Genomic DNA, 24874 nt, shown 5'->3' with positions numbered 1-24874 from the left:
GAGAAGTAACTGGTTGGTGGGGGTGTTGTAACATACATTTTCTCTTTTTTTTTTTTTTTTTTTTTGTTTGTGTATGTATATCATAACTTATATTCCTCATTATTTGATGCAGCTTCTAACTGAACTTTACACATAAATAGAGAATAAACTATAAAGGTAAAGGCACTAGTAGTACTACAAAAAGTCTTCCAGATTCTCTGATAATATTCAGAAGCTATTGCTTTTATATTAATGAAAATATTTTCATCAGGGAAAACACCACAAACAAAGATAAAATCCAACAGCATTTTTAGATATATGTATATATACCTCTGACAAAGCTGGGAAGGTGTTTCCACAGAAACTTATTCTCTTGTTGGAGCATTATTTGTATATTGTTCAGAAACATTCGAGACAGCAACATTCAGGAACGCTGGCTACCTCTTACATAATCATAGTATGTCCGTGGTCACCTTGTGAGAGAATATAGCTTTTTCTGCATTTCCAAGCGTCCAAAATTGTGGGCTTTTTTTAATCTGCCACTACTGCAGTATCTTGATGGCTGTTCACTCCATCAGCTGCCCCACACAGTGCTTTTAATGGCAAAGCTCCTGTCTGGCTCTCGCCAGTAGGTGAAGGTGACTGACGGCTGGAAACCCCATTGCTTGTGTGTTTTTCTAGATGTTTTCACACTTCAGACTGTTTCCTAACACTGCCCTGTAGACTGTGCCTAACACAGCCATGAGATTGTTTCTGCCTACACATCCGACTTCATTCTAGTTCTGTGTGGTGTTTGTACCACGCCTAATTTCATTGCCCACACTGCCAGATTTCTTGACCCTCAGTATTGTTCTAAGAACATGTCTGGTCATTACTCTTAAATCCCTGCACCTGCCTTTTCTTTGTAACTGATAATTAATTTAATTATTTTTATATTATCTACCTGAAGTTTGGCTATTATCCTGTTCCTTGTAATGTGTTGTAACATGGCCTGTTACCTGTTCTTACTTGCAAGCAATGTAGTAAATGCTTGTTTTTAAACCAGCCATTACTGAGGTGAACTTGGTATGATAAGTGAACCCACTTGTGCATGCATAAAATTGTAACAACTTTATTAATGTTTGTACTTGGAGATTATATATGCAAAAAGTGAACTGACACTTGTAAATGGGAAGCTGCCTGGTTGCATAAACAGGAATATGTATTCTATTTGAGATTTAGTTATTATCCATGTAGACAATTACATGGAGTTACACAAGGGTTATATAAAGTATTTGACAAATGGGTGTTTGTTGCCACTTTTTTACTGGTAATGTAGAACAGACTTTTCAGTCAGCTGTTACTCATGTATATACTTTAGACAGTTTAAAAGTAATAGGTTTGGGTTTGTCTGTCTTGTTTTTTTTTTCCATTTTATTGTTTTATTATCAGTTAAAATAGCTTGGTTAAATTAACTTGTCTGAGATAGGCCTTTTTCTAATTCTTATTACTATTTGCAAAATATGACATTATACCATGTAAATTGATATTTAAAATTCATATTTTATGGATAACACTTTATATCTCTACAGGAGATCTGTATTGCAAAGCATAATGAAAAGATCCAGCAGCATCACCAGAGTGAGGAGAAACACAAAATGCACCATGCTGTTCAGATAGTAAGTTTGAGTTTTCTGCTCTTGAGTTAGTATTTAGTTAATAGCTTGCATTCCTCATTATACAACAATTAGGAGAGTATTCAGATAGCTGTTCTAAAAAGATGGTGTATATCCCTGACCTTTGCACCATGGATATGTGTATCATATTATGATGGTAAGGAGGAGTCAATAGCTATGTTAGGATGACATTGAACCCAAGTAAGTAAAGGAGTTCTTTAATGCCAAGTCTAAGTGATTACTGGTGGGGTTAGGCTGCATGTCTTTATCATGTCTACACAGATGATTGCAGACATCTCTGAGTACAGCCTCAGATGTGCTGAAATGAGTGAGGAAGCCATACACACTTATACTTGAATCTTAGCAAGCTTGCTCTTTATTTTTCTTCTTTCTACAAAAGAAATCACTTGAATTGTGTTGTATAAAGATGTAGTTCCTGTATCCTCCTCAATTCTCTGCACAGTCTTGTTGCAGAGAATAGGTTTGCTAGTCTGACCCTTTTGCTGAACATAATAGAATTTATATTAAAGAATAGTCAAATTCTGGCTTAGGTCATGGGAGCTGATATAGTATCAATATTTAATAAAGATCACTGACAAAGATGCATTGAAATACAAGTCATTTTAATCCAGGCTTCAATTAGATAAGTGAAAGTGATTCTGTTTCATCCTTATACATTTTTAACATTGATACATTTGTCCAGGAAGTCAGCTGCGTATTTTATTTTATGAAAGCACACATTTTATCAAAGCACATATCGGCACATTTTTTCGGGAACTTAGAAAACTGTTGGGTTTTTTCCAGTTCTTACCATAAGGCAAAAGAAATTGCTGAGTGGCTTGTAGTCCACTTATCACTCTTAAAAGTAAGACTTGACAAAGCAGGATTTTCTTGTCTCAAAAATTACAGGGCTTTTTCAGTATTAATTTCATGGAGTTGTCCAGTTGCATTTTATGAAGTAACTTATGCTATTATTTTTTAAACATTTTTCTGTTAGGAATGTGACTGAAAAGTTACATAACTATTGCAAAATAGGTTTTAGTTTTCCTAAATAATTTTGAAAAGATAGCCCCAAGGGAGTCCAAACTTGAACCAAGTAAGAATTGTAATTTCACTATTCTTACTTCAAACCAAAAGAAAATAAAGAAAAAATCTAAAATCTAATTTTTCTAACAAAAAATCTAATCTAATTCTAACAAAAAAACCCAAACCTTGAATTTGAGACTGCATCAAGAAGAGTTTGACCTGATCGTGTATGTAACACGCAGATGTGATGGTAGAACTATCCTATCTGCTTGATATAATCTTTTCTTTTTGCTTTTGGCTTAACTTCTTTGCCCCACTACTCTTGTTATCTTCTTGTCACCACATGTTTCTGTTGCTCTTTGCTTTTGCCATTTTCCTGTCCTTACTATTTTTCAAAATGTTCTCCTCTCCCTGATGCATCTATACTTCCTTCTGAATCACAGGAGTTGGCGCTTTATGAAAGATACCAGGGCACTAGCTGATTCTGAAAATGGCAGGCAGGCAGGCACTGCTTTTGCATTGACTGAATTACAGTAAAAATTCAGAAAAGTGATGAGAATTTTAAATAAAGATTATGAACATGGGCTTTTAAAAGTAATGCTTAATACTCTGAGTCTTATGAATTAAAACTGCTGCTTCTGCTGAGGGCTTTTTCTTTGTACTCCTCTGTTCTATTGCTTTTCCTAATAACTTCTGAACTTGCATACAGCAACTTTTGCCATCTGATAACTAGCATACACTTTCAGTAAATTTTACTGAAGAGAAGTGTTGAATTTTTGTGAAAATTGATGACTAGTTAAAGGAACTGGATCCAAACAGACATTTTCCCTGAGGAAGACCCTCAAACAAGAAAAAAAATAAACTGTCTTAGCTGCAAGGTAAAACTTCAAAATGTTATTGAAGATTACAGAAAATCAGGCTGTTTACATAATGACATCTTAATTAAGTACAAAACTTTCGGTTACTGTTGTAAATTATAATAAAAATGTGTATTTAATTTGCTCAGTGTTGGATTTAAATCTTTGTTGCACTGAATTATGTGATTTCTTGGACTGTGAAAATACGAATATGACTTGTTTTAAGTGGGCAACCTTGCCATTTGGGCAATCATTTTGTTCTTGGAACACGAGCAAAAGTAATACTGTGTTGCTGTCTGGCTAGTTTATACGAATTTTTATTTAAGGGGGCTTTTTCAGTATAATACTCTGTCGCATCTCATTATTTCTCATTTTTCAAAGTGACACTCTTCAATTGTTCCAATTCCAGACGGAAATCTTTCTTTACTGAGCTTTGCATTTCTTGGAGGTTAATAAACATGAAATGCATGTTTTTTAAGGTGAAAAAAAAGGCCAAGTTTTGAAGTTCAGAAATGTGTTTATTTGAGAAGTAGATTCTTGCAAATAGTAGAGGAGTCATTTTACTTCAGTTTTCTAAATTGTGAAAAACATAATGGGTATAATGGATTATGCTTGGATATATATATGTTGGATATATATGTAATGGTTGTAATGGGTGTGTTTTCCATATATTTTCTCAGAAGCGAGATCAGTTACAAGATGAAGAGGAAAGAAAGAGCTCATGGGTTAGTCAGGAACGGCAGAAAACACTGGACAGACTTCGCACATTTAAACAGGTAACAGAAAAAGAGTAGTTTTTTTCTACTTGTTCTTTTGCAAAATAAGTTTTCACTCATTCCAGGACCATACTCTGCTACTAGCAGTTCTCTTTCAATGTATAGTTAGCTGTTCTTTGGAAACTACAATAAAATGTGGCATTGGTGGTAATGAATTCCTCTGGCTGTTGCTTTTCCAATGTCATAGTAAGATTTTCTCCACTCTTACATCTATATCTTATGAGAAGACACTTAGCAAACATACCTAAAAGATGTATCATCTAAATGGTATTTCCTAAAAAGAGCATTGCCATCTGACATAACCCCACTTCCACTGATTGCTAGAACACCTACCAATACCTGCCCCTTCTTAGGACAGTGTGAGTATCAAAACATGACTAGAAGATGAAATGGAGAGAATAAGAAAAGGGGTCAAAGTGCAAGAAAACAGAGACTGTTAATTGGTGAGGACTTTTTCTGGTTTTCCTGAATGAATTAAAAAAACAGGTGTGAGAAATTTCTTTACTGGAAAGTTGTCTTAGTCAGCATTCACGTCCTTATTGTTTGCAAGGTTTTTGAGTTGCATAGCTTCTGTAAATTACGGGGAATGTACTTATTTTAGCCATCAACTGTTAATTAACTGACTTCATATATAACCATGCTTATATTGTTATTATCTCTATTGCTTTAGGCCTACTGTAAAATGCATTAGACCAATCTTTCAGAAGCAGTTCACATTTTTGCATTAAAATGGCTATGGTTGAAATATGAAAAGACAGATATTGAGGCAGCAAATTTAAGAACTTAATTAAAAATACTTTGGAAAGTCACATAATATTTGATGTTTTCAAGAGACACCTTTTTAAGCAGTATGCTTCACATCTGAGACCAGTGTATTAGGTTACAGAAGACTTTGTTGCATAGGGAGCCATTGACCAGTTTTAGAAAAGGAAAGCAAGAGGGAAGTTTGAATTTTAGTTTTCAGAAAAAACAGTTTTGAACGTACAGTCTGGTTCTTAGTGAAGTCTTAATTCTAACCCAAGTATATCCCTGACTAGACCAATTGTGTGAATTGTGACATAATAAAGAATAAAAATTAAGAAAACAGATAATTTTTGCACAAAGGTGAGAATGCATTTGGTTTGTTTTTACATCCAGAACAAAATGGCAGATGAATTCTGTTTGTCAGTGGAGTTCTAACAACAGGTATTTAGTATCTAGAATAGTGTGTTGCATATACTTACCTAATTGTCAATAACTTACTCACTGTAGCGGTACCCTGGACAAGTGATACTTAAATCAACCAGACTGCGGATGGCTCACGCAAGAAGAAAATGTGCAGCCAGCTCAGTGCCCTGTGTCGATCAGCCTCAGTCTTTGCCAGCAACCATACCAATCCAAGAGAAAAGTGGAGAGGTGGAATTGGAAAAGGCAGTTCAGCCTTTGCAAGTGGAGGAATCCACAAGCTTAGAACAACTTCAAGATGTCTCATTACCTCCCAATTGTGTTACCTCTGAACTGCCTCATGTTAGTCCTTCTCCACTCACCAGTAATCAGCTTCAACCAGAGACTGTTACTGTAGTACCACTTCCACCCCCTTTGCCTCCACCACCTCCACCTCCACCTTTGCCCTCCAGGGAAGATGCCACCAAATCCTTAGAGAAAAGCAACACCTTTGTTAAACGTCAGAGTGAGGAGAAAGGAGTCCAGCACTCTTCTGGTGTCCCACCAGCACATCTGTTTGACAGTAGTCAGCTAGTCAGTGCCAAGAAGAAGCTTAAGAAGACTGGTGATCTAGAGGGCTTACAGAGGAGGAGAGGTAATGTTTTCATTTCTTTGTATTTCGTGGTAATGCACGAGTTCCTTTTTTGAATTGCTCTACAGAAGAGTGGATGCTGTGATTTACTTACTTACTAATGGGAAAGTTGTCAAATCCTTTTCAGTGAAAACAGGTGGCAACTCAAACAAATACTAAGACCGTCATGACAGTGTACAGTATAGTAGCTCTGTTAGAAAGCGGTTATGAAACAGATTCTACAGTGTACCATGTTAGACTAGCTAGAAAATGGAGCTGAACTTTGCCCAAAAAAAAATTTTCCTATCTAGTTTGCAGCCAGCACTGCAAATACTCTGTGCTTCAACTGAGGGTGCAGTGTTTTTTTATAACAGAATTTTACATAATTTATAATCTAGTAAAGTGAATACTTGTCTTGGGACATGTGAAACCACAGTGATGTTATCTTCAAGGTTTCTTCAAATTTTCATACAAAAAGGCACAAACCCTCTGGTATGCTTGAGAGCTGAGTAAGAGTGTACACATAGACTATAACTCAAAATTAAATCTGTAATCATTCAACAAAATGCATTAATAAATAGTTCAAAGATAAAAAAATTCTTTGGCAACTGAGGAGAATGAGTAGAGCACAGGGCTGATCTGGGAGAGCTGTTACAACTTGTTGACTGTGCTGCTTATTCTAAACTTTTAATCCTTTATCCCATATATAAAATGGGGGAAAAGGCAGCTGTGTTTGAACACAATAATCCTGGTGTTTAGGTGAAACATGCTATATTGGAGCTAAGTTTCTATCTGAAAATCAGATATCATATTTTCCAATGTGCTCAGCTGTACTATTTTACTGGAAGTCACTGGGAAAAAAAGTACCTTGAGTGGGCCCTGATTCACAGTACTGTAATATGGCTGTAGTAACATTTTATTAAAAATTCTGTCTGACTTCATCAGTTACAGCTACAGAAAACATCCTTCCATTGACATTTTCCCCCATAATATACAATAAAATTTAGGACTGTCTTCATTGATCAGACAGAAACAAGAGCATTCCGTCTAGAATTGTCCTTAAGTGACTGAAAACCCTTGAAGCAATAGCATCATTACAGAATTCTTAAGCTCTTACGAGTCTTGTACCTTGCAGGTTGCAGGTACAGCGTCTCAGGTTCATTATCAGTTTTGATGCTGTTGTGCTCCATTTTTTTGGTAGCCTATTATTTATTTTTCTGATACCCATTCTAACTTGCAGTTTTATGTAAATCACATACTGTGTGCGCAATTTGATATACAACATTACACGACCGATGTAAAGTAAAAGTATATCCTCCCTCTTAAAAGTATTGTTAATGTCTGCAGCAGCTTTCCGTCTGCTGTTTTGTATTTCCCGAGATGTTCCAAGTCTTTAAGTGGCTTCAAAAATCTGTCTCTGTATGACAGATGAGTGTTCTACAATCCTTCCTTTCTCCTGCAAATGTGCAGTTCTGGGGTATTCTTTTATTTATCGTGTGTCTATTCCAACTGTCTGGGCCATTAGTCTGATAGACAAAGCCCACTCATAAAAATGTATTCTACAATATAAAAAAAAGACCTGAAAATGGATATTAATCTATTCACTGATACGTGCTGCATGTTGTATGTGCTAGTGTATGCAAGCTGTTTCAAACTGTGCTATTTCTTGTACTGTGTTCTCTGGGCGGGAGAGCCAAAGCCTGTTTTTTATTTGCACAGAGAACTAGCTTCAAATTGATGATAAAGAAAGGATATATCATGAAGTATTAACTCTTACTTGCCTGTTTTCATTTATTATACATGAAGCTAATCTATATACGTATGCTGTGACTAGATGCTAGTACATAAATGAATGCAGAGAAGCAGGAAAATGGATGCTGTTGCAGTTGACTATAATGCTGCTTCCCTCACTGGCATGTAGTAATAATAGTCATACAGTAGGTAAAACCAGCCACAAAATGCAAGTGCTGAGAAGGGACTGCACAGTCCAATACTTTAGACATGTACTCGTTACCTGAGTTTCAAAGTCAAGACATATAATAAACACTTTGATTGTGTTGGATTCATTGCAGATATTTTGATTTTCCTGCAAACAGGAAAGGCATCTTGTTCAAAAGATAGGAGGTTAAGTGGTTTCAGATATTGTAATTGTCTGAATAAACCAGTTTTGACTTGGTGATAGGGAAGATAAATTTGGAGGCTAAAACAATAGTGGAGCTACCATTATACTTATGGTATGGGACTACCACAGTAATAGCATGCAGCTACTTTTTGGTCTGTAGGAAATACAAATGAAGACTGATAAAATATAGTAAAAGTTATACTGAAGGTCTTTTGATTTACTGCAGTGAGTTCCCCGATGGATGAAGTGCTGGCTTCCTTGAAACGTGGCAGCTTTCACTTAAGAAAAGTTGAGCAGAGAAGTCTCCCACCTTTTCCTGACGAAGATGATAGCAATAACATCTTGGCACAGATCAGAAAAGGGGTCAAACTGAAGAAAGTGCAGAAAGATGTTTTGAGAGAATCCTTTACAATTCTGCCTGATACTGACCCTCTGACAAGGAGCATCCATGAAGCATTGCGACGAATTAAGGAAGCATCACCTGAATCAGAGGATGAAGAGGAGAGTTTGCCTTGCACAGACTGGGAAAATTAACCAGTAATTAATCTTTTTTTTTTTTTTGAAAAAAGTATTTCTTAAACAATTTTTTCATAAGACTAGTGGCTAAGCCTCAGGCTGTGCGTTCTAGGAGACTTAGTGAGTGTGACTAAACTCTGATGTCCAGCATGGTAAAACATGCACATATGAATTTAGGATGACTGTCTTTTCAAATAATACAGGGTTTATAATAAGGAAAACATTTTTTAGGCAACAGGCTTTTACTGTTTGAATACTTTTGCTGAATATTGACAGGACTGCTCCTATAAAAAGCTCTATTTTATTTAGCAAATTTGAAGAGACTGTTTGCAGCTTACCAAAAAACTTTAAAAAGCTTTTTAAGTAACAAAGCAGCACAATCACTCTTGGACACACCTTGTACTTATTTTCTGATTACTTCTGGCCTTGTAAAATTTAGCATGCTTATCACTTTAGACTGAATAGCTTCAAGTGAAGGATGATTAGATTTCACTGCTGAACACATTGAAATCTCATTGGTTACCCTGTGGAACTGACTCTTTGATAGCTTGCTTTCAATCTGTAAACTTTCTGATTTAATTGAAGTTCCGGACTATAAACAGTAAATATACAAATATCATTTATACTTCTGCCAGTCATACAAATCCCATGAACAAGCTACAGTGCCTGAAACTACAGATATTAGACCTCAGCAGATGAGGTTAATGATTTCAGAACAAACCAAAAATTGTCAAGGGATAAGTTTTCAAAATTGTGGCTGCATCAGTAGCACAAAGAGATTCTTGATTAGAGTAGCCACATACAGCACTATTCTCCTGTGATGTTTCTGCTGCTGGCATGTGGATGAACTTAAGTCTCAATGAAAGCTCTCACCAAACTTAACATTTGGAAAAAGAAAGGTATAACATTCTGTGAAAAGCTTAAAAATCTGTTTAGACATTAAAGGCTATTTCAAGAGTATTGAAGACAAATACTTATAAACCTTGCAACACAGATAGCAGTAGGAAAGAGATAACCTTTTTGGATGCTTACAGTCAGGCATTCCTATCCTGGTTATTTATGACCTTATCTGGAGGGATGACTATTGATGAAGTGCTACAGTATTTTAAAAAGTGATGGTGACTTCTCCATGGTGATGGTCACCTCTTCTGCTGGATGTTTTTGTGATTAAGAAATGCTGTGTCTCAAACTGCTCAATTGGTATGCTATTTTCAAATAATAATATTTAACATTTTTAACAAGAAAAAGAAATGTTACCCTTATTTCCTCATGAAATTGGCCACACTAATGATATAATGCTTTTTAAGTAAGGCATACTCCTTCTACTCCATACCAAATGTGCTGCTAGTTTTCGAATTGAAAATCCAAGAGTGGAGGTGTAACTCTTGCTGAAACTTGTAACGATTTTCTATTGCTTGCATGCTGCAAACTCCCTCTACCCTTCAAAAATGAAGCGACAGTTATAAGAGAAGACATGCCTTTGAATTGACTTGGCATTCTCAGTGCAATTACTCTCTTTTCACTTCTGAGACAACTGAGCAAATTTAAACTTCGTGACCTGGCTTTATGACTTTAGCAAATCTAACTTACCCTTTGGGATTCTGCTTGCATTTTTTAGCAAGAATACTCTTTCATACTCTGTCACTTAAAAAAAGAAGAAAAAAAAAAAAAAAGGAATTTATCCAAGAATTACTTGGAATTTTTTAAATCTAGCTGGTGAACCTCATAAATGTTTTCCATTGGAAGTGTATCCTCTTAGAAATCTCCATCTGCAATATAAATACACATTTTCTTCTGCTATCTTTTGCAGCCCCATAAAAACAGTTGAGAGTGCGGGTTGAAAATCACTGCCGTGCAGTAACTGTAGTGCACTGTGTCCACTTTTTTACCACCCTACAGTTACAGTGTCTCCAGCTTTCACGGATGCAGTCCGTCAAATGCTGAGGTCCTCCAGTGAAACCACTTGGACCTAAAACAGGGTGTAGTGTCAGAATTCTGTGGCTGTGCTACTTCAAGTTCTTCACGCATCTAGGAGTTGCTTTCTCTTACCAATGTCGTTTTATTATGAAAACAGTCTTGTTTTCATGACATGAGACTATTTAACAGTAGAGATTCAAAATAGTTGTACAAAATAGGTAACAGCTCCAAAAGGAAGAACAGGCCACTGCTATGGAAGCACATGAAATAAACTGGGAGAACAGAGTCTGCACTAAAGCAGAAGGGACAGCTCTACATCACAAACTCTCTGCAGGATAACTCAACATTGAAGCTAACTCACTGCCAGGATGACTCTCTGCTGGATATCTTTGTGCCGGAACACCTCTAATGCTGGGACAGCCCTCCTGAGATCAAGTCTCTGTAGACTGGCAGATGACACAGGGCTGTGCTGTTCCTCATCTGCCAATCTGTGGAGGGCTATCCCAGAATACAGGTGTCCCGGCAGCGAGTTGCACAGTGGAGAGTTGTCCCAGCAGCAAGTTGTCTGCGGCGAAATGTCCCACAGAGAGTTGGCAGTGGGTAGTTGTCCTAGACCTGAGCCAAAGCCCTCATGAAATTCAGCTGAATAAATACTTCTCACATAGATGAGTGTGCTTGCTTGAACATATAGACTAGTTACCCAGAATTTATTACACAAAGAGTAAAATCTAATTAAAGTCTATTGTAGACATTACAGAATAGTGTTTTTTACTATAAGGTTATTAATTTAATAGCATGCTTTAAGATTTGCTGCTGATTTTTAATTGTAAGCTCTACACATACAGTTGCATGGACACTTTAGGTTGAAAACAGTTACGCAGAAGTATATTAGCACACATTATTAACCATGCTTAATGCACCTTAATCCACATAGTAACTGTAACACAGTAATTTGCCTTAGGAATGAAGGCTAAATTGTATACTGTGATCTATATTTTTCAGGTGCCAAAAAGTGTCTTAATGCATGTGCAAGGAGTACTAATAATGCCCACTGAAGTGGTTTAATTAATTATTGAAATTTGAACTAATAGTAGCTAATTCCTGCAGGGGATCTTGTAATCTCTTGCATTACCTGCTTTATGAGTGAACTTCTACATGAAGTTATGACCTAATTTTTAAAGAGCAGTTCCTTCCTCATACAAACCATGTACAAAACCATGTAAAAAAACATGGAGTCATTCTATGTATTAGAAGTACAGCTGAACAAGCAGTATACCGATGCAGAAGTGTCTGTATGAAGGAAGAATCAGAAGTTATCAAAAGTATCCCAAGCCTGTCTATGAGTGTGTGTACATAATGGTACACATAGATCACTATAGTACATTAGAATATTATAAGTAGGCAGGAACCTGCACTTCTGGGAGTGATGGACAAAGTAGCTGATACAAAGTGAGCTTTTGCTCTCCATACTGTTACAAGGCAGTATTATGGGCCTCTTCAAAAACTAATCTGTGTTCACTGCCAGTAATACCTAAAGGCAAAAAAACCCCAAACCCCGTCATATTATACGTGTCCTGGCTCCAGAATTAGTGTCAGTACCCTGGAAGCAAAGACAATCAAGCTCCATATTGCATGTTCGAATTGCCTAATACATTGATCAGAGAATATTTGAACAGCTGTTTAGCTTTTCAAGATGTTCTTTTTTCTTTTTTTCCCAAACAGGTGATTCACGGCCACTGACATGAGAAAAGAAAGCCCAGTTGAAGATTACTTTTCCTCTTCATTTCTGAAAATTCAGAGCCAGCAGTTAGACCATCAATTCCACAGGAGGCTTTCTTTGGCAAAGGAACAGTCTTTCTTTGGCAAATGATTCAGTGTATGGAAAAAATGGCCTGAAATGTTACTTTTCAGGTCACTTTTTTCTTTAATTTGTTCAAAGAATTCTGGTTTGGGCAGAAAGCTAAGTTGTTTAGATGTGCATTTTATATAATCAAGAATGCCCGATTCTTAAGCACTTTTTGTATTTGTGTTAGTAATGTGTGGCCAGTTAGGTGAGGGGGGAGCATTTTGCATTTGGAGAATACTTGCTGTTGGAGTAACTTTGGGATTTGCCCGAGACATCAAACCAGTGATAAAACATCCCATTCACTGCACTGAGTATATCATCTGCTTTAAAAAACAACTACATAGCTCCTTGCAGGGAAGCTTGCTGTGTAGCAGTGTGATATTCCAGAAAGAGCAGAATTCCTAGTTGCACTACAGTTGCTGAAATTCAGTAATGTGCAACTAGCCTTTTTTTCTTCTTAGTTTGAAGAAGTGTATGTCAGTATGAAAGTAACAAGTGACCATACCACAATTAAGAGTAAGAGTTGAATTCAGTATATATTAAAAAATGTGTTTGTTTCGAACAAGGTACATTTAGCAAGACATACTGCAGCACCTTTTTAGAAGGTCATTTGTAGTCTGACACCTTTTTAAAGTAGCCATTTTCATGCTTTTCTAAAATAGTATTTAGCTACGCTGAACCAAGTTAGTTATACTTCTACCATTTGTTATAAAAAGAAATTTTGTAATTTCATACTTAAAATTATTTTTCTCTTTTGGTTTTAAATGGCTTTTGATTACTCTAAGCAGCCTCCTTTAGAAAGATCAAAGCACTTAAACATACTGACAATTCAGTCATGAAAATCATGCTTCTATAGCTGGTTTTCAGTATTCCTTTTAGTGGCTGCAAAAATGTTTGAATTTCATAGCCTAAAGCCTACTGGCTGAAAAAAATAATAATTCCTTTTGATCCTGACTTTTTGTTTGTTTTTTTTTTAAAAAAAGAAAAGTGATTACTTCCTCCGTGGTGAGTATTTAGAAATATTCATTTAGAAATATTTAGAAATAAACTTCATGACTAATGGCTGCAGGCAGCTACTCTTCTGTTATCACACTACTAGGAAGTATGCCAGTACAGAGATACAAGTAGCCTTGTACCATCTCGAAACTCCATGTGATAGTAAAGCCACCCCATTACATTTCTAAGGAAACTGAATTTTCACTGGCATTTTATTTTTACTAGCACAACATACACGATGTTTGAGAAGTACACAGTCCCTGTCCTTTGTGTAGTGTGGGCCATTCACTGTTCCTGTGACAGACAAACTACTAAGTGGATTTGTTTTTTATAAGAGTTAGGCACTGCTGCTGTCATATAATGCAACATGTACTGTGTTAACATTTTTAACAGGAGACTTCACGTCTTGCCATTTACTTATATAAAGAGGAAGAAAATTTACCTTATCAATAGGCTGCATAGCCTAAAGGAACCTCACATCTTGGACCCTTCAGTTGTTTTGCTGTGGCTGTCCTGAAATTAAAGCTCTGTCAAACATCTTGAAAGGATATCACTTTACCCTTGCTATCAACAGGCATTTTCTTAACCTTGTTGCCTTATCTATAGAGAACATTCATTTTAAAAGCACCTGTGAGCAGGGTTACTGTAGAGTTGTGTTGATTTTGCTGCATCAGTCCTCTGGTCTGTATTTTTCTGTGCTGAGATCAGCCCTATGATGAAACACTTGATACTGGCTTTTCAAGGACCTAAAACTACACAATGTTTTTTTCTTAAACTCCTTCTCTAAACCCCATGTTACATGGTGTGGTTGCAAGCTGTCTAATTCTGTGTTCATGCAGCTATAGCAGCAACTTCAAAGTTCATTATAATAATTTGACATTGCCTATACTATAAGCTGCAGTGTATTTTTCTCTACATTTACTTCTCTGTACTTCGAGTCACACCACATGTTAAAACCAAGGTGATTGCATACATTTTTGCTGTAGCACAAAGTAGAAATATGATGTAGAATGGTGATTCACATTATGCAGTTCATCTGAAACTTAGTGCTAAATTAACAATGGGGATTGAGCAACCTCTATGTCTGTTTTTTCTGATTTTCCAACCTGTAGTTTTATTCCTTAAGAGTATGCATACAGGACACTAGAAAATTCCAAGCCAAGGAAAATAATGTAATTTTTAAGTATAGGTGCAGTGGTCCCTTTGCACAACATTTGTGTCTGCGGTTTACCACTGTGTTATGATTTATCTAAATAGCTCGATGCTGTACTGTATTATGGTTTTCAGATTTGTTTGCCACGTGATGTCATCTTTGCCTTGAAAAATGTGTGCATGATTGAGGAGAACTAGTGTTCTTAATCTGTTTTATATTTAGATGTAATCTTAGATTCCTGTAATAGCTTAGTTTATATAAAAGAAATTCTTATACAAACATGTATTTTATGCGCACATAACAAGTAGTCGTTATGCTGAGCATAGCGGTTTGTATCAGTTCAAAAATGTGGAAAGTAAATGGGTTTTATTCCACATACTGCTAAAAAAAGTTTCCTGGATTTAAATCCTGTATGAGTCACTAGATGTCACAATTTCACATAATTCTCCATTTTTATATAAAAATTGCGCATATGTACTGTACAGGCTAATGCTTAAAATTTCCCATCCTCTGTAATGCAACATTTTGCAGTGGGATGGCTACTGCAGCAAATGGGAAAAGCAAATATATCCACAAGAAACTTAGGGAAATTATCACAGTCCTGCATTGAGATCGGTTTTTCCATTGCTGAGAAAAACTGTAATACTTGTGTTGGTCCTTGAGAAATCTTAGCAAGCATCACTACAGAAAAAACACATAAAACATATGCAAGGAGAGGCTCCATAAAAAGATCTTTCCTACTGTTGGTATTTTTCAGTAGTGGCTGGACTTCATTGTTGTAGCTGCATTATCTTGTTGCTAGTGATTTACCTTAGGCAGTTTTTCAGCTTTCAGGCTTTTTCCATTTTTAGAAACGTCTTTCTTTGTTCAAATTAAAATTGTTCTAGTGTAGTGTAACTGATCCAGTGAGGTAAGGATTGGAATGCATAATGTTTATTGTACAAATGCTGATGTGAGGACTGAAAAATCTTTTTTATGAGTGGGAACAAGAAACGAAATACTCTGTTTCTACCAAGATAACCAAAATGTAAGTTAAACAGCAATAGTCTTTTGATCAGAAATGTAATTTGCATCACCATGAATTTCATGCTCTCATTCACAGAGGTTCCACATCCTTTACAATGACCAATATTCTTATTTTATTCACTTTACTATGTTTTCATATGTTAGTTAAGTTAGCTGTCTAGATGAAGGCTGTTTTATTTTTTTAAACATCACTTTTAAGATTAAAAAAAAATACCTGACAGTCTGCATCCTACACCAGACACTTGTAAAATATATTAGTATGTTTATGTATTGTGTTCTTTTGTGACTGCATTGGGGATATATAGATACATACTTCACTACATTATTTGTAAAGAATCATTTTGCGTATAAGAACTATATTCTGTAATGTCTAATATTAAAGTAATAACAGGTGCATTACTGAAGATGCAACTTATTGATAAGAGGAGACAGAAACTTCTGTTGGTTAATGTTACCCTTATTCCATTTGTTGCACTGAATTTCAAGGGTGTAATTCGTAAAACAAGTTTGCTCACATGTGTAATCAGATTTTATTTTCATTGTTATGCTTATGTAATTAAATTACCTGGATATATTTCTGGTAATGATTCCGTAAGCATGGTCAATATGTTGTTATGTTTAGCACTGCAGAATTAATGTTAAGAACAAGCGAAGCTTCTTGCAAAGAAAAGGAATAAAGAGAAGCACCTTATTGGGAGAGCGCATTGCATGATTTCAGTGCTCCTGGAACCGACAGGCAGCAGGTCATCCTAAACTTGACTGCAAGTTGCTCTTTGGTGATACAAGCACACTGACATACTGCTATCAATGCTGTGAGTAGTACAGCAATGGCTATTTTTAACGTATAAATATACTGTAATTTAAATTTTTCCTACAAAATGAATATATATTTAATTGCTGCCTAATACATAAATATGTAAAATTAGAATTTTTAGGAGGGTCGAGGGTGGGTGGGCATATCAGTCTATTTTTGGGAGGGGCTGTTGTATATATGGTTCTTTGCACTTCCCATTCAGTTTGACTATTAATCCAAAACTCCCAGCTCTGACTGTGGTGAACCTGCAACCTGACATTTATGTATTTTTATTGTGATTCAGGTGTTCTGTATTCTGTGGCTCAGAGCTTCAGAATTTGACAGAAAAGGTCATCTTTCCATTCTCAAATGTGAATGCTCTGATGTACCTCTAATATGGAAAATGACCAAACAATTAATTTTACTCTGCTGAGTTTTTAATATTAGAGTATTATTTAAAGCTGATATCTGAGGCTATTAACCAGTAGCATGTCCATCTGGAACAAGTAAAAAGGATGATGGCTGTTCTGGTGAGTATAGTACAAACTCTGCAGAGATTTTATTCCTTAAACTGTCGCCTATTCAGTAATTAGTTGGCCATAGACTGACTTGATTCTCAGTTTTAGAAACATTTTTGATTTCTGAATTGGGAAATACATTTTGGGGATATGGGATACTCATTAAATCCCAGTGTGTTACTGCAGTTGCTGTATGTTTTGAATTTCATCTTAAATAAATACAAATACATTATCATAATATGAAAACTTAAGAAATAGAGATGGCTGCACGTTGTGTTGCATTAATGAAGCTAGTGAATTTTAATGAAACTAACTTCTTTGTTAAGCCTGTTCAATAAATAAGAAATAATAAAAAGAAAAGCAATTTGCCATTCACTAGCTTTCTGCAATATCAGTAGCATCAAATACTAGCACATTGTGCTTGGCTTTAAGAAAGTTCTTGAACTCCATTATATTCAAAAGGACATATTAAATGTATATTTTATTGTAAACAACTCTGCGAATTTACTATGCCTAAAAATACTAAATGTTATTAAGTATTAAGCAACAAGTATGTTTAAAAAAAAAAAAGGTAAAAAAACTAAACAAACATACCTAGCAATACCTAAAAATTCAAAAAAAGTTTTAACTGTCTGCTTTTTGCTCTTTTTTCTTTAGTCCAGCTTTTCTGCAATGCAAGTTTATTGCTGTGTATTTCATAGTTTTTATTATCATGACTCAGAAATTTAAACCTGTACACAAAGTACTGCACTCACCTTCTTGTACATGCAATGTAACATCATACTCACAGTTCTGGTGCTTTAACTAATTCCTTTTTTCTTTATTAAAGGATATTTATTTGACCACTCTCTGTTTTAAATCTTGAATATGTACCAATGTTAAAAAAATATTTTTAGTACAGTTCGGTTCCCACGAAACAATTCCTGTCTAGTTCATTTAGGTGTCTGTTGTTATCATTGCGTACTTGCAGGTGGTTGTGCCTAACCTGTTGCAACAGGGAATAATTGTATTTTGGTAACATCTCTGTGAACAAACTCACATAATGTAAGCAAAAGGCAAAAGCACACTGTGAAAAAGGATAAAAATTTAAACCCAAAACTATTAAGAGCTTAGCTCCCATATTACACTCTTCTGCCCTTTTAGAGCTTATCTACTGGCAGTGCCACTGCACAGAGAGAGCAAGCCTCCACCTGTCATCACTTGAAAAGACAAGTAATGGTGATGGGATAGTTCAAATTAAAAACATGCAACTCCAGTTATTTGCTTTTTTGGTATATGTAAAATATGGAAGCTAGATTGATATGAAGAATTGGATACTTTAGAAACACTATTATGATTGATTTGAAGACTAACCTTTTTATTTCCGGGGGAGTGGAAATGTCCCAGAAGAGGTGACCTATCATGTCCCAGAGCAGAGTTGCCAGATCTTTGGTTGGTAGTCATTTTGTGTTGTTATTTATCCAAACATGAATCTTATGCAAGAGATACATTTGTAATGTATATAGTTTTCTTTTCACTCTTGTGTTTCTGGTACAAGAACTACAGTGCAGGTAAGTTAGTGCAGGGAAGTTCTGTTCCCAGCTGGTCCCTTATCATAAGTTGCGGGGGGTGGGGGAGGGGCAGAAGCAGTGTGGGAAAAAATGTATTTCTGGAACTGGAACTTCTTGGTGCAGTTACAATTCTGAGAAAACAATTGAAAGGTACTAAAGAGAAACAAAGGTTGTATTCCCAGCAAAAATTTAAACTGCAAAGTGTCTTAGCCAAAATCTGAGGCCTGTCTGTCTCAGGTTTTCTAGGTTTGTTTTCACTTCTGGTGACTACAGTGTATGCTGTTAATTTTGGGCTGTGGCAGAATATGTAAAGCAAGTAGGACATTTGTTTGGAAATTAGCAAGTTCTTTGATCATCACTGACTTTTCTTATGAAAGAAGAAGGTTTTGTTTGCAGCCGAGGTCTGTTCCTAATGCTCTCACTGTCCCCCCCAGGCAGTGTGCATGACCCTGCTGTGGATGCCTTCACATTCTGTTCTGTAGGACAAACTTCTCTTTAAGACCGTTTGCTACCATCAGCCTGTGTCTGCTTTGGCACTGACTTCAGTAGCAGCTGTTTTTCTGTGATTCTTATGGGTGTTCCTATGGGTTGGAAGTATATTTAATACATGCATCAGAACTGCAAATTAGTGAAGGAGGGCCACAAAGATGACCCGAGGGCTGGAGCACCTCTCCTGTGAAGAAAGACTGAGAGAACTGGAGCTGTTTAGCATGAAGAGAAGGCTCTAGGGAGACCTCACAGCAGCCTTGCAGTACCTGAAGGGGCTCCAGGAAAGCTGGGGAGGGACTTTTTACAAAGGCTTGTAGTGAGAAGACGGGGTAAATTATTTTAAACTGGAAGAGAGGAGATTTAGGTTAGACATTAGGAAGAAATTATTTACTCTTGAGGGTGGTGAGACACTGGAATAGGCTGCCCTGGGAAGTTGTGGATGCCCCGTCCCTAGAAGTGTTCAGGGGCAGGCTGGATGGGGCTTTGAGCAACCTGGTCTAGTGGGAGGTGTCCCTGTCCATATGGGGGTTTGGAACTAGATGATCTTTAAGGTCCCTTCCAACCCAAACCATTCTATAATTCTATAAATGTATCTGCAGGCACACTGGGAAGGCTGTGGTATGCTCCTTGGAATAAAGTCTAAATGTTTGTACAACACAAGATGGCAGATGTGTCAACGCCACCACCAAAGCCTGAGCTTTATGCTCATGTCACAGATCACTTAGTTGGGTCTAATGAAGTGTTGCCCCTGTGTTTTGACCTTTTAGGAGAGGGGAGATGTAATTAACAATAAAATAGCCTCTGTAAACTTTAGATATACTGTGTACCATTTAACTGTTGGGAGCATCATTTTGCTGAAATGAACTGCACTGCAGCAGAAAATGATTCCTGAAGTTTTACTGGGAAGCTATAGCAACATCACCACATCACCTGCCTTGCTTACAGATGTGCAGCAAATGTCTGTCCAACTCTCCACCCTCCAGCCCTGACTTGTTCCCACAGAGATGTATTCTTGCTTCTTCCTCCTTTGCACTGAGTCTGTCAGTCTCTTACTTTGTCTAAACTTTATACTGATCTTCACCACTGTCACGCTGTCTGTCCAGACTTTCATCAGCTCAAAGACAGCAAATCTCCCTTTGAAACCTTGCCACAAGAGGAAGGGCTGGTGGATAAAAAAGCAGAGGTTTTTAATAAAAAGCCATTACAGCTGCTGCCTGTCTACATTAGGGCTGGGGTTCACTGTCCTTATTGGTCAACCAAAACCAAAACCGCATTCAAGGTGACTGCATCTGCTGCCTTATCACTCTGTTTGTACTGCATTGGTGTGCTACCTGTGGGATGTTTTTTGGAGATGCTTGTGCCACAGACAAATCACCTGTATTACGTTCTTTTAAGTCTCTCCTCACCATGGGAGACAGCAGACTTGACTTCTCTGAGACAATGTCACTATGACCCATATTGCCTTTATAAGGCCAAGCACATTCATGGTCTTTCAAACAAAATTCACTGTTTGCTTCATTATTTTATCTGTAACAGCTTCTTTAATTTGCAGTGCACTCCCTATCCATTTTACTGTTTGAGTTGCAGGAATAAGAAAAATGGAAGAAGCATGCAATTCATACAAAGCACTTACATTAACTATACTTTTCTTCCTCGGTTCTTTATTTTAATCCCATTAAATTTCAGTAGGAATGTAACTGAGCTCTTAGCATACAAAATCATCAATGCATGCTCAAACTGCCATGCATGTTAACTACACAATTTAAACAATACACCAGATGGTTTATGAATCAACTTCATATGAAGCATCATAAAGTGATGGCCTTTCCCCCCCGCCTCCCCCCCTCCCTCACTGTGAATAAAACCACTGTTGGGAGTGGACAGATTCCTGCAAAAAAACATTTGACAATGAAGCCACTGACCGCTGCTCTTGGTTTCTAATTACATGTTTGGTTTGGTTTGTTAAAAAAAAAAAAAAAAAAAAAAGGCATTTAAAATAAAATAATATTCACACATCCTATCCTTCTGTTGCTGAACACGTATCCCTGCGTAACTCCCAGAATAGATTCCTGAAGCCTTCTATTGAAGGAAGGTCTCCAAGTGATCCACTGCAGTGCCTACTGGGTGAAGGTGCCTTTTAACATCAAGCTAAACTGAAACTGAAGTAACTTCTTCTCCTGCCCACTACCACTGTATGAACAAAGTATTTCTACCTGCTTTGCATCAGTGTGTGATGTGTCCAATCAGCCCCCACCTCACTTGGCTCTTTCACTCGGCTTTAAATAAAACTGCTTGGTGGACCAGTGTGGCAGCCTCTGTGGGGTCTGGACATTCCTGGGCCGTTCCTCCAGTGCCCACGGCCAGCAATAGGATGAAGAAAAGTCACAGGCTAGCAAGTGAGACTCAGAGCATATCTACTCTTATTTAATCCATTCCAGTAAAAGATGGCAGGCATGCAGGACTCGTTCTCAGTCAAAGGCAGCATCAGTTAACCATGCTTGATGGATAGAGCAAATCTTTGTACAGGAGATGAAGTCTGTCACTTTTCTTTAATGAAACAAAAAAAATGAGGTGTATGCTCAGTGTTTTCAGGGAGAACATGAGCTGCAAGTTGCTCTAATAGGACTTGCTTTGCTTCAATTTGTATACAAACTAACATATATCTAAAAACCACATTTAAATACTCAAAAGCAGTTACAGTTCCATGTTAATGCTATGTTCCATTTTACAGAAAAAAAACAAAACAAAACAACAACTTACTCAGCTTTTCAACTCAATTTGCAGTAAGAAACTTTAAACAGAAACTCTGTGTCCCAACCAGCATTTGTAAAAAACACACTGTCAACCATCTGGAATAAACCGGGGTTCTGCTCCCAGCCATCAGCTGCCCAACAGATCTAAGGTATTCCTGCCTTTCAAGGTGCTGATACACGAATTTCGTAGAATCCTAAGAATGCTTTGGCTTGGGAGGCACCTTACAGACCATCTAGTTCCCAGCCTCACATAGGGGCAGGGACACCTCCCACTAGACCAGGTTGCTCAAAGCCCCAACCAACCTGGCGCTGAGCACTTCCAGGGAGTGGGCATCCACAGCTCCCCTGGGAAACCTGTGCTGGGGTCTCTCCAGCCTCACAGCAAAGTATTTCTTCCTAATATCTAAATTTGCCCTCCTTAAGTTTGAAACCATTTCCCCTCATCCTATCACGACAAACCCTTGTTAGTAGTCCCTCCCCAGCTTCCCTGTAGCCCCCTCAGGTGCTGGAAGGCCACTATGACGTCTCCCCAGAACCTTCTGTTCTCCAGGCTGAACAATCCCAACTCTCTCAGCCTGTCTTCATAGGTGTGGTGCTCCAGTCCTCTGATCATCTGAATTTGCTGAAGTCCCTAGTGGATACTTAAAAGTTTCAGGGCAGCTTCTGAGTAAGTAAGCATTTGGTACTGTAAGTACCAGCTTCGTTAAGAAACTAAATGCAGAATTTAGCTCATGCTCCCTTTGGAGCTTACCCAGTGGAAGGAACCTAGCTATTTCCCAAGAGAACACCAAGATGTTTCCTGGTAGCCAATCAACATGTCATTGCAATAGTCATGGGGTTTCCTTAAAAAATGTAATATATTGAAACACTATAAATTAGAATTTGTTCACTTGTATCTGTCCACATCTTCCAGCCAATGAGGGCCTGATGCCTTGACACACCAGATAACTATTGTTCAAGTGGCTTCGCCCCAACTTTTACCCAATATATGACGCAGAGCTATGTTTATGGGGGCTCTGGAGGTCAGCTTACAACTTTCTCAGTGGCTCCCTTTTCTGCTGCAGTATGTCAAAAGAGAGACTTAAAATGTCACAGTGACAGCCACGTAGTAACTACTGCTGAGCTGCGAAACAAGCCTCAAAGGCTGGTTAATCTGTTTGCTTTTACCTTGTAAGTAAACCTTCCTCTCTGCCAGGGTTACAGAGGTGGTTGCCTGTTTGGACATACCAGGAGTCCCCAGTGTGGATACTTGCTCAGCTACAGGGTTGACTTCTGCTGCATTCAATGAGGCCTTACCTACTTCCGGATTTTATTTTAGATAATTATGTCCATCTTACAGCTTCATTACTGCAATTTGGCCGAAGTGTCACAATTCCCTTATAAACCTTTGAACCTACAGCCCAGTTTGCCACATAATCATCCTACCAGTCCAGACTGTGAGTCTTGCAGCTAGATTCCCAATCTGATTTGGGCACACTGCAGCTGCTGCACAAAGATCTGCCCTCATCTTTGTACCAGTTCTCTCAGGAGTTTCCAGATGTTGCTTTAGTTCCTTTGCAAAAGATCTGTCTTCTGTCCCAGGTGATGACAAAAATCTTCTGGCTTGATGGAAAATTTTGCTGCCTGGTGTATGATCCCTTTGTTTTGTATCAGCTTTTCCTCTAAAAAAAGCCTGCCAATCCTGACATTACTGCATTTTGACTTGAGGAGTTAAACATGCCTTATAGGAATTTTTTATTTCTGCAATGCAGTCATCATCAATAAAGAGAACACTGACTCCTGTCTTCTGAAAACACTTGCATTGGTCATTGTTTTAGCCAGTTTTGATTGAAAATACTTCCTCATGGCATGTGTCAGTAATGCTTGTTTAGAGCATCTCTGATGCTTCTTCATTGCCTCTGCACCTGGCATCCTTGGCTAGCTGACTCCTAGCTGAAGCTGAGAGCTTCATGCACAACAGACAGCACCCCATCCCTACAGATACCTCTTGCATTTTTTTGCTTGGGTCACTGATACACCTGCCTGGTAAGCTTTCATAATTTATTTTTCTTTCAAAGAGATGGGGAAAAGGTGCTTACATCAAACCAGCACATCACTCTCCTTCTTTCAGATCTGCAGAGTAAAATTTTCTCTCTGTTTTCTTACACTGCATGCAAATTTTCAAATGTGCAGAATGCTCTGGAACAAAAGGGCTTGACTGGTAAAAGACAGGGAAACAGTTCAAACAAGCAGCTTCAGAATTAAGGACAACAAACCCTCCAGGCTTGCTCCTGGGACAGACAGTGAGTGCAAGACGTGCAGCCACATTTGGGCTAGATTCCACACAGCTTGCAGGGTGTAGCAGTGAGGCTGGGAAGTAAGGACTTGGTGCAGGATGCTCAGACTAGATTCTTCTTGAGTCTCTCAGCCACACATTACTATCCTGGCTCCTCTCACTAAATGACAGTCAAAGAGAGAGATGGGCCTTTCACTGATATATTTCTAGTTCCCATTGCTGCAGACTCCTGAGAAACAACACTGCTTAAATTATAAAAATAACTATATTCAGATGCAAGAAAGTAGATTTAATTTTTACATTTCCCACCACGGGTAAGGGCTGTGATGTCTGTCTTGCAGGGAAGTACCAAGATCATTTTGCTTCCCATTTCTTCTGTTTTGAGAAAATTCCTGTCAACATGTAACAAAATACAATCTAGACTCAGAGAATTCAAAAGGTCTTGTTCCTTCTCTGAAAATCTTAAGCTTGCAAACATCTGCATGACTGTATTTAACTCAAAAGGGGGAAATCAATACATGCAGGTTATACTTAAACATACCTTGTCAGAGTACATCTTCCTCTCCCCTTTGCACCTGGATGCACGGATTGTTTGTGAAGGTCCTGAACTCTGCCTCCTTCTTGATCTACAGGGAAAAATTTCTGCCTCTTCAAGAACTACCACCGTCACAGAAATGCAAGTTCTCTTCCAAGAAAACTTCTACGTTGCTATTCTCAATCTTGTGGAAGCAAAAGCAGCTGACACACTGCTGGATCCATGCAGTGAGATGACACTTGGATGAGAGCAGGTAAGGATCCCCAGAGCAGGGATGGACAAGGTCTGAGACTACTTCAAATTTAAAAGAAAAACGCC

The 24874-nt window shown here is 37.7% G+C and overlaps 2 protein-coding genes across 3 annotated transcripts in view; one reads left to right on the top strand and one right to left on the bottom strand.

The window, feature by feature from the left end:
* Positions 1-16217, top strand: part of JMY (junction mediating and regulatory protein, p53 cofactor) — a 68513-nt gene extending 52296 nt beyond the window's left edge. Inside the window, exons 7-11 of the mRNA XM_051643626.1 lie at positions 1551-1637; positions 4198-4293; positions 5545-6091; positions 8416-8726; positions 12345-16217. Coding sequence (XP_051499586.1) covers positions 1551-1637; positions 4198-4293; positions 5545-6091; positions 8416-8723 — 1038 coding nt within the window. The 3' untranslated portion in view covers positions 8724-8726; positions 12345-16217. The remainder of the gene's footprint in view (positions 1-1550; positions 1638-4197; positions 4294-5544; positions 6092-8415; positions 8727-12344) is intronic.
* HOMER1 (homer scaffold protein 1) overlaps positions 1-24874 on the bottom strand; it is a 123429-nt gene that overhangs the window by 9928 nt on the left and 88627 nt on the right. The window lies entirely within an intron of this gene.

This window comes from Apus apus, chromosome Z, assembly GCF_020740795.1.
Source record: "Apus apus isolate bApuApu2 chromosome Z, bApuApu2.pri.cur, whole genome shotgun sequence".
NCBI lineage: Eukaryota > Metazoa > Chordata > Aves > Apodiformes > Apodidae > Apus > Apus apus.
The sequence above is the reverse complement of the archived record's forward strand: the minus strand, read 5'-3'. Positions and strand labels throughout refer to the sequence as shown.